The sequence below is a fragment of the Vigna radiata genome, unplaced genomic scaffold, assembly GCF_000741045.1.
Source record: "Vigna radiata var. radiata cultivar VC1973A unplaced genomic scaffold, Vradiata_ver6 scaffold_264, whole genome shotgun sequence".
NCBI classification, from domain to species: domain Eukaryota; kingdom Viridiplantae; phylum Streptophyta; class Magnoliopsida; order Fabales; family Fabaceae; genus Vigna; species Vigna radiata.
The window spans coordinates 182,180-192,382 of NW_014543984.1; the positions used below are offsets into that span (position 1 = coordinate 182,180).

General features: G+C 31.3%; 2 protein-coding genes across 2 annotated transcripts in view; one reads left to right on the top strand and one right to left on the bottom strand.

Moving 5' to 3' along the window:
• Nucleotides 1-3,524, bottom strand: part of LOC106755176 (adagio protein 1) — an 8,800-nt gene extending 5,276 nt beyond the window's left edge. The window contains exons 1-2 of the mRNA XM_014637285.2: nucleotides 2,985-3,524; nucleotides 1,298-1,580 (exon numbers count right to left, since the gene is read on the bottom strand). Coding sequence (XP_014492771.1) covers nucleotides 1,298-1,580; nucleotides 2,985-3,211 — 510 coding nt within the window. The 5' untranslated portion in view covers nucleotides 3,212-3,524. The remainder of the gene's footprint in view (nucleotides 1-1,297; nucleotides 1,581-2,984) is intronic.
• Nucleotides 3,525-8,853: 5,329 nt separating this feature from the next.
• On the top strand, nucleotides 8,854-10,179 carry LOC111241226. Its single transcript, XM_022778174.1, has 4 exons — nucleotides 8,854-9,054; nucleotides 9,129-9,176; nucleotides 9,606-9,718; nucleotides 10,057-10,179. The coding sequence occupies exons 1-4, from the start codon at nucleotides 9,012-9,014 to the stop codon at nucleotides 10,177-10,179; spliced, it is 327 nt and encodes a 108-aa protein (XP_022633895.1). The 5' UTR covers nucleotides 8,854-9,011.
• The last annotated feature ends 24 nt before the right edge of the window (nucleotides 10,180-10,203 follow it).

Sequence of the window (10,203 nt, forward strand, 5' to 3'; positions counted from 1 at the left end):
GATGACTCATGGCTTTGGCATAGGAGATTTGGCCACTTTAACACACATGCCTTAAAGCTTCTATATCAGAAAAACATGATGAGAGATCTTCCGTGCTTGAAGGAGAATAATGAATCATGCGAAGGATGTCTCCTCGGAAAACAACACCGATTACCATTCTCGACAGACAAAGCATGGAGAGCAAAAGACTTATTGGAGTTGATTCATACCGATGTTTGCGGACCAATGAGAACGCCTTCACATCACAACAACAGGTATTTCATCCTCTTTATTGATGACTTCTCTAGAATGACATGGATCTATTTCTTAAAGGCAAAGTCAGAAGTCTTCGGAGTATTCAAGAAATTTAAGGCCCTTGTTGAGAAGCAAAGTGGGAAACAAATAAAAGTATTCAGAAGTGATCGTGGCAAGGAGTACACATCNCACGAGTTTGACAAATTCTGTGAAGATGAAGGCATAGAGCGACAACTTACAGTTGCATATACTCCACAACAAAATGGCGTGTCAGAGAGAAAGAATCGCACGGTTATGGAGATGGCAAAATCAATGCTAAAAGAGAAAAACATGCCTAACACTATTTGGGCAGAAGCAGTCTACATTGCAGTTTACATTCTAAACAAATGTCCAACTAAGGCAGTCCAAGACAAGACTCCTATTGAAGCTTGGAGTGGGAGAAAGCCATCAGCAAAACACTTACGAGTATTTGGGTCTATCTGCTACATACATGTTCCTGATCAAAGGAGGCACAAGCTTGAAGACAAGACTATACGAGGAATATTCTTGGGATATAGCACACAATCAAAAGGCTATCGAGTCTACAACCTACAAACAAAAAAGCTCATCATCAGTCGAGATGTTGAAGTTGATGAAAATGCTTCTTGGAATTGGGAGGAAGAAAAAGTTGCTAAAAGCAACATTCTACTTCCAGTGCAACAATCTCAAGAAGAAACTCAAGAAGAGGCAGAAAATTCAAGTATGCTTTCTCCACCTCCACAACAACAAGATTCTTCACCTGAATCTAGTCCAAGAAGAGAAAGATCTTTGGTCGACATATATGAAACTTGCAATATGGCCATTATTGAGCCTAACTGTTATGAAGAAGCATCAAAGCAAGAACTATGGTCAAGGAAATGGAGGACGAAGATCAAATTGAAGATATGTTACCAAGGCCAATATTTGAACTAGTACGCACAGTGCTTGGAGTTACCGAATTTGCATTAAGGAGGAGTATTAAAGTGTAATGCAAATTCTAGAATAATGTAGAAACTCCTAAGATAGAAGGAAAGAAATGTAACACAAGTTCTAGAATATTGTAGAAAAGTCTAAGATANAGGGGACCAAGATCAATGTTTGCCTCTGTGAAGAACTGGATTCCAATGACATGAGTTATCTCATCATCTCCATATATAGGTGTCAGACGCAATCTGTTCATAAGTGGAGATCCATCTTTCCTAAAGTTCAGCAACTCACCTTGGAATTCAACCCCTTCGTCAAGGCATCTTCTAATTTCGGAAACAACAGTTGAGTCCACCAATGGATGCCTTCTCTTAGCAAATGGACCTCGGCACTGCAAGAAACGGCTGCAAAATATTTTAAGTAATTAGAACAAAGCCAATTTCAATTAGAAAAACTCGGCGGTAGATACTTAAGGAAGAAAGAAATGTCATAAAGGAGCAGCATGAATTGCTTATTTTCTTATGCTGGATAATCTTTTGCCTTATTTTATTTCCTTTTCTCCCTAGTGCACAGGTTACTCATTGTACTTCCTCAAGAAAACTGAATCAAATTTATTACAACAGAGTTATAAGCTAAGACCTTCGGTAAGCTTATTCATAAGTTCATCATCGAAAGAACAAATAAAATGAAGGAATATTATCAATTTCATTCTTAGAAGACAAATATCTCTCCCTTTTCTTTTCACCTTTTTCTCAACCAAACAAAAAGAAAATTCATCATCACTTGAGTTTCCTCTCCTCTCTATTTCTGTCCTCACATCCAAACATACAATAAAAAGATACAAGCAAGGAACCAATGTCTGTAATTAGTAATTACTAGGCCTGTCGTGGACATACTATACTCGAATTAATTCATGTTATCTCTCTAATTCTAGTGATTTCAACTTTAAGACATGAAAGACAAGACCTGGCAAGCATAAATGTTCGTAATTTTTACACACTAACAAACAGTCAGTGCAACAAAACCCTAAAAGGAAAAGAAAAAATCCAGAAAAAAGAGGTGCGTAAAATGAATATTTAATCGAAAGACATTAGATAGGCCTGGCCCTAATAAAACCAATTCCATTTCCTCGCACCAACCATGCAGACAAGTTCATTACACAGAACTTGATTCCTAAACCCCTTCAATCAAAGAACCAAAATAATAATGAGAATCTATGTACTTAAAACAAAGTAACATTCTTTAATCAGGACACCGATCTAGAAATGACCATTTTCACAATATGTCTTACTTAGTACCCACAATCATTCAAAGACTGCAAAACACAGGAGTTTCGGGGCTTATTGCAATTCAAAAACAGAAAAAGATAATCGAAAACCGTCCTCTAAAATCTTCTTACTAGCTCTCCTACTTACTAAACAAAGAAACTATTGAGCGCTTTTGAAGTTCCGAATAAATTAAAAATGTATTTACCTTTTCATTCATCACTTTTAACAATCCTTAATACCCGAACCAGTTGTCCACCATAAAACCCAAAAAAAATTGCACCACTCAACACAGAGACAACAAAATTACCATAATCAAACCACCATTTCACGACATAAAAGTAAAAATCGAACCCTCAACAAAACCCCAAACACGCACAACACAATTCCAAATTCGATCGACAGCACATTCAGTACCACGAGCATCACATTAACATCCATCCATTAAAATTGCAACGTCGTTTCCTAGGGTTTCGAGGCAGAGCGAAAATGCGAACCGAAAACCTAAACCTAATGATGCAAAATCTCAACAGAGGCACTAACCAATTGCGACCGAGCACTTCTTCTGCACTATAACCGGTGACCATCTCGAAAACGGCGTTGACGTATATGATAGGGTGGTCGGGCTCAAGCGCGTCGGTGACGACGAAGCCGCAGGGCGCGGTCTGGAGAACGGGGAAGGGGAGGGGTCCAGCGATATCGTCATCATCGTTGAGCATAAAGGAAGCGTCGTCGTCTCCACTGAGATCAGAATCACTGTCCCACTCCATTGAAGGAAAACGGAATCGCGGCGGATGAAGCTCACAGCATGGAGGGAGGCAAATGGAGAAGGGAGCGGAAGTGATCGGAAAGAAAGTTGGTGAATGAAGCGGAAGGCGGAAGGCGGTGTTCAGTGGGTGTTGTTGAGAGAGTGAAAAATTGGAATTGGATGATGAGATTGAGATGGCATAAAAGGAGTGGTGAGAAATTTAGCTTAGAAAGGGTTGAATCGAAGGAGTTCCAGAATAAGAAAGTGGATGACGCTCTTCTTTTCTTTCACATGTGGGCTTGCCACACACCACTCTGGTGGGCACTCACCTTTCCCAACGACGGAAAAATCTCTCCCTTATCTTTCAACTTCCGGTCAATCAAAAAAGAAAAAAAAAAAAAAAACTCTTAAAAAAATAATATAATAATAAATTATTTTACTGACACATCTCTTAAATATTAATTATATATACATGAATTTTATTTTATTTTTGCCTCCAAGATATATAAGTTTGTCTAATTTTAATTTTTTATTATTTGGTCATGATTTATGTTTAAAGTGATGTTTGATATTTTGAAAATATCTCTTCTTACACTGACACGTTGGTCGAAATATCCTCCTTCCATGTTTGATTCGTGTTGACATTTACATATCAAGAGATGTTTTCTAATAAAAAATATTCTTAAAAAATAAAAATTTAAAGAGAAACATTAAATATATATTTATAATAATTCTAGAGGGTGGATAATTTGGAAAGGCGGTGCCTGTGCCCACTTTCTACTTTTCTTTCCTTTTAAAACTAAACCAACTTTTTGCAACTTAAATATCGAAAGGTCGTTGTAGAAAAAGTGCTTACGTGGAATCGCTTTTGTTGCACGTGACCTATTTAGAAATGCATGTTTATAAGTTGTAGCAATTGTTGTGGTGGAAAAAATAAAAATCTGTAATGTGAAGATAATTTCTTTGAGTAAACGAACAGGGAAAATTGAAGGAAGAAGTTTTTTTAATAATTTTTTTATAACTTTTTGAAAATGATACGTGGATTAGTTCGTTTTAAATATTTTTTTAAATATAAATTCAAACAGATCAATAAAATGATGATATATGTCCTATTATCAAAAAATGATTAAAAAAGAGTTGTCAAAATATCATTGTTCGAACATTGAAATGACGTTGAACTAATAATTTCATGTTAGGGTGAAAGTTCAAGCGTGATGTGATATATGTGTAACGTGATATGTCCTCGTAAATTTACTGTCTATATATAATATAGATACTTTAAATTTATGTGATTCTAAAATATAAGACAAAAAATTTCAAATAGGAAAAATATATATTAATTTAATTATGACTTAACTTATAAATAGTGATAATTTCTTTTATATAATAGTATAAATAACCAGTTAGTTAATTATTTATCAAAATATTATTAAATTGGAAAATGGGTATATATGAATAAAGAAGTAGGAGACATTATTTTTCTTTGTAGTTGGGTGAACTTTGAAAAGAATGTCTTGATGCGGTTTTCTAATACGTTGTGTTGTGCTTAGCACAAAAGCACTTTTTCATATGTCGACTCTTATTTTTGGTACGAATTAGGAAAAAGAGTTGGAACTTTTTTTTTTATATTTTCACTTGTCTGAGTATAAATGACTTGGTTTGGGTACGTTTTCTCTTAAAATGAGACTAAGGTAAGATCTTTTTATACGCTGTCCATTGCTTGCTGCATATAAAGGAAAAAGCCATTTTGAAGAAGCAATTCTGCTATCTGCTTTTCTATGATTCCTACAATATAATTGTTGGTGAACAAGAAAGTGACATAGTACTTATGACAAGGATACCACCAAGAACCTAATTTCAATATTATTTTATTTATATGACTTTTTTTCTCAATTTTTTATTTAACATTTTAATATTAATGAGGGAGTGAAATTCATAGTTTAATGACTTGTTATCTTATCTAAAAATAAGATATGTATTTTTTGTTTTTAATATGCAATATTTTAATCTATCCTTAACTGTAGTATGATTTTATTAATTGATATATGAACAAATTAATGATATAAAATATAGTTATGAAAGAAATATATATTGTTAAGCATGCATACTTTCTTTCACCTCAATGGTTAGATTGTTTAAAATGTAGTCTTTCATTATGCATATTCTTATATGGTGAAGTAACAAGTAACCTTTAAAATAGAAGTTGAACAAAGTATGATAGTTTTTTTCATATAGATGTTTGAACTGTCTAATAGTTTATTGTTTATATAGCAAAATACAAATAGTTTATATTTCATTGATAACTTCGTTGGAAAAATAAACATTAATTATTTTATTAATTTTGATAAAATATTTGTTATAAATTAATTCAATATGGATGAAAAAAAGATAAAAGACTACGAGAATGATAACGAATAAGAGTCTAAGATGATGACAAGTAAGATGAAGAAGAGAAAAAATAAGAACAAATTCATGATATTTAGCGATAATCAAAATCCTTTGTAATTAGTGATGATATATTTATTATCAAATTTTGGTTATCAATAGTGACTGATAAATTTTAGTTGTTAATTACTATCGAAATTTTTTCTCATTGTTTAGAAAAATTTACCAATAAGCATTTTACTAATAAAATTTTAGTCTCCATAATTTTGATTTACAGACGAATTTTACAATTACCAATGGATTTTTACAAGTAGACTAAGTTATTCCTAATTATCTTATTTTAATCTTTTAAGAAAGAACTACAGGTATTCTTTACCACTATAAGAAAATAAGGTTAGACGTATTTTTTACCACCACTTATGATCTCATATTTAAGGATTAATTTGTTTATAGAAAGAAGATTAATCATGTTTCAACATAGTTAATGGCTCATTGAATATGGTCTAGAAAAAAATTTCAAAACTTGGTATGGTCACTCAGGCTCAAAATCTCACTATATGGCTCGTTGTTTTATGAAAATCTTTATCCGGTTGAAAGAGTAACCAAACAAAGTTGAGGATAAAATATATTTTCATAGATAATACCCTAAAATTAGTACAATTGAGGAGAGATTCGAAAATCACTCCATCTCGCAAAATTTCGCCATCATCTCTCACTTTCAAGTATGTGAATACAAACGTAATTTCACTCTCAAATCCATCTTTTTCAATATTTGCAAACAATATTTCACACCAAACAAACACATCATAAAGGAAGAATGTCATAATTATATTTTTATTAAAAAGTAAATATTTTTATAATAACTTTAAATTAACAATTCAAATATAGAACCCTAATCCCTTCCATGAATGAGCCTAGACTTTCTTGTTAATTCAATCCCTTGAACATTTAACAAGCAAACTCACTTTAAGATCTAGGATTTAAGATAACTAATAGGTCAAGCTCCATTCCTAGATACAAGCTTCATCAGGTATCTTGTTCCAAGTTTAGGTTTCAAAAAATACTTCCTAATACCTAATTTACCACATATCAAGCTATGAATTTCCCTATTACAACAAGAATTAAGATTGGAAACAATAAAACTAATATTTAATGGAACACACACACATCAAAAGCATTTACAAAATACACAAGAATTTAGTGGCTAAATCTATCTCCAACAAGATGAGTTTAGCTCTCTATTGTACCAAGGAGTCCAAACTTACAAAATGGAATATGTAAGAAGAAAGAAATACAAAAAGGAAGAAGAGTTGCTCTCGCAAGCCCTAATAAATCTCCCTACTCTCCAAAACGGTGTTATGTCTCCCTAATGAACTCCCTCCTCTATAAACTTAACAAGAAGAATGTTGGATGTTTAATTGTTGGAAATTAATCTTTCTTTAGGTTCCAGGGGCACTCATGTGACTTTCGCATGGCTGCTAGATGCAAAATCAATAACAAGTGCACTGGTCACAACATAACAACTAATAGATATTTATATCGTTCTTTCTCAAAAAATGTGTGCAATCCTCAATAACTCCTGCACTTAATAACTCAATTTAACCACAAATGTAACTCTTTTTGATATGTTAAGATTATAGTTCATTCAGTTTATTCCAATACAATAACAAACACTCCAATTTCATATTCAAGTCAAAATTAATATATTTAAATTCTATTCTTAGTGATTTGAGTCTGTATAAGTTAATTTTTGTATAATCTAGAAGTTAATATTGTATTATATATTACACAATCTGAATACTTTACTTTTTCATAAAAAAATTATTTCAAAATTATATAATTCAAAATAAACATTTAGATTTAGCAGTAACTTCCAAATTGCACAATACACAAGTCATAAAAAATGATGGATTATGAAATTCAAAAGACACTTATAAATTATGTAATTTGGACGAGTTACATGATTTAGAATCTTTTTATGGAAAATAGATTCTTAAATTGTAAAATTTAAAAGGGTATTGCGAATTTTATAAAAGTGCTTATAAATTTTACAATTCTAATTTTTTTTTTGAATTCCTATTTTCTTCTACGAGTCCAAGACACAACACAAATAAAAAGGTGACAAGAGGTGGAATATCAAGTGAGTAGTTTTGTCTTTTACACACCCAATAGAGGTGCAGGAGAAATCATAGGAGTGCAAAACAAACTAAACTTAGTTGAAAAGATTGTGGCATAGGAGTTTCTAAAAGAGGCTCAAATTTGGGCCCAATAACGCTCTCTATGTGACTGCAAAAAATTATTTTAATTATAAAAGAAAAAAAAAACTTTATAAATATATATACCTTAAGTTAAATTAAATCATAAAGTATTTTGTTTTATATTTTATAAAAGTCATTTAAACATTCTTACTAAAAGAATATATCTAAAGGTTATAAAATTTACCTTTTTATGATAATAAAATTATTATTATTGTATTGTAAATTAAACGTAAATAAATCTTATAATTTTATGGTAAATAATTTTATTTACTTTGTTGTAATTTTACAATTAAAAAAATAGTTAAGTTTAAATAAAAACTATCAAATTGAAAAAAAAAATTAAAGAAATGATAATCGAGCAAAATTGATAAAATAATTTTTTAATCAAAAAAAATATTTAAAGAATAAAAGTAAAAATTAAATATAGACATAGGAAAATCCCCCATAGATATAACTGTTACAAACCGAAATCCAGATTTTTTGTTGGATTTATTGTGCGGTTCTTAGTGAAACATTAAAAACATACTGATATGCTATATTAATTTCTTTTAATATATTTTAAAATATCTAAATAAGTATATACATACACACATATATATATATATATATAGTATATTTTACAGGCACAGTGAAAAGTAAAAGAAGAAGAACAATAAAAAACAATCCAATAGAACAATCGAATTGATGCTGAAAAAAGTTATGATAAAAAACCATACATTTTAAATGGTTCAGATCACTGCTAAACATATCAATGAATTTAAAGTCATAGATAACACTATAATATTATTTTTATCACATAAATTATGAAAAAGAAACTAAAATTATTATTTTTTATTATTATAAAGGAGAAATAATTTCTTTATTTTTTAAATGGAAATATTGAAGTAAACTTATCTCAAACCTTAGAAGCTAAAATCATAATCTTTTCTAAAAAAACACATATAGTAAAAACTAAAATTGAAATATAGAAAGAAAAAGACTTTATTAAACCTATGAAACTGTAGTGTAGGACCAGGAGTTATGAGATGTGATGCGACAGCGTACTATGATAACAGTAATCTTGAGATGGAAACGAATTACAACCATATAATGAATACGAACTCAAAATTTCATATATATCTTAATATGACAGATGAAACTGAACGAGCCAACTTCACTGAATAGTTTGCGTGGATAACAATGGCTTCTATTCTCTCTCTGCCTTTTTCTTCTGCTTCCACTGGTAAACAATGAAAACTGGTTCAATTTTTTTTGTAAGAAAAATGTGCTGTGACTAACATGTGGAGACATTGGCAGTTGGAAGCTGGTGGAGGAGTCAAACCTGTGCCGCAAGTTACTGTTCAAGTATGTATAATATCTGCATTTTAACATTTGGACACTGTTTGGAGTGCCTTTTTCACATATATTGTTGAACATTAACTGCAAAAGATCGAATGTTGATAATTTTGTTTTTTTTGCTGTGGGGTGAGAAAAGAAGCAAAAAAGGGTGTAATGAAGCGAAGGGTGACTGGAAAATGCATCCGACAATGCTTTTTTTTGCCAATGTGTTTGTTTGATAAAGTTTGCTTTTTCCAGTTGCTACTGTTCACATACCAGAGCAATCTTTCTGTCTTAGAGATAAAGAAAAAAATTCACTTTTATGTTGATACTTATATCTACAAAGTTTGCTTTATAATTGTCATTGTATTAATCAAGATAAGTAATCGAAAACTTATAAAAAGAAATCTCGTTTTCTAAGTCACTGTTACTAACATTTCAGATTTGGTCTTTTAGGTTCTTACCAGACAAAAGCATCATGGTACAAAACTGAGAAAATTCAGAATGCATGTTCTACAGTGAGGCAGCAGCAGCAGCATGATTTGAAGCATCATTATAGAGGTATTGAGGTAGGAAGCACACGTCAATGTGGTAGAAGTTATGTTGTGAATGCAGCTCCTGGAGANTCATTTGAATCTCAACCTCCAAAAAACATTTGGGACTCTCTCAAAAACTCCATAGATGCTTTCTACAGGTTTAGCAGGCCACACACAATTATAGGCACAGTTAAGTAAAAAATTACCCTTAAAAAGTTCAGGTTGTTCGTTATGTATTTTACCCCATAGATTAAAAGTAACGGCAGATAAAAAAGTTCAAACACTTGTATCAGATGAAAAATCTGAAGAAGTTTATAGAATAAAAATAGTAAACCTATGTTTTAATACTTGAATTGTTGGTGTTTGTGCAGACATTAAGCATAATTTCTGTGTCTCTTCTAGCAGTGGAAAAATTATCAGATATTTCTCCCGCATTTTTTGTTGGTTTGTTGGAGGTGGGTCTCAAATTTGTTTGTTTGTTTAAAATTATCTGATGCATATATATTTTGACTTACATT

What these genes read in the sequence shown, in the direction of transcription:
- LOC111241226 (XM_022778174.1), top strand. Translation starts at nt 9,012, where the DNA reads ATGGCTTCTATTCTCTCTCTGCCTTTTTCTTCTGCTTCCACTG. An exon ending in TGCCGCAAGTTACTGTTCAA is followed by an intron (nt 9,177 to 9,605) that starts GTATGTATAATA and finishes TTGGTCTTTTAG; the next exon opens with GTTCTTACCAGACAAAAGCA. An exon ending in ATCATTATAGAGGTATTGAG is followed by an intron (nt 9,719 to 10,056) that starts GTAGGAAGCACA and finishes GTGTTTGTGCAG; the next exon opens with ACATTAAGCATAATTTCTGT.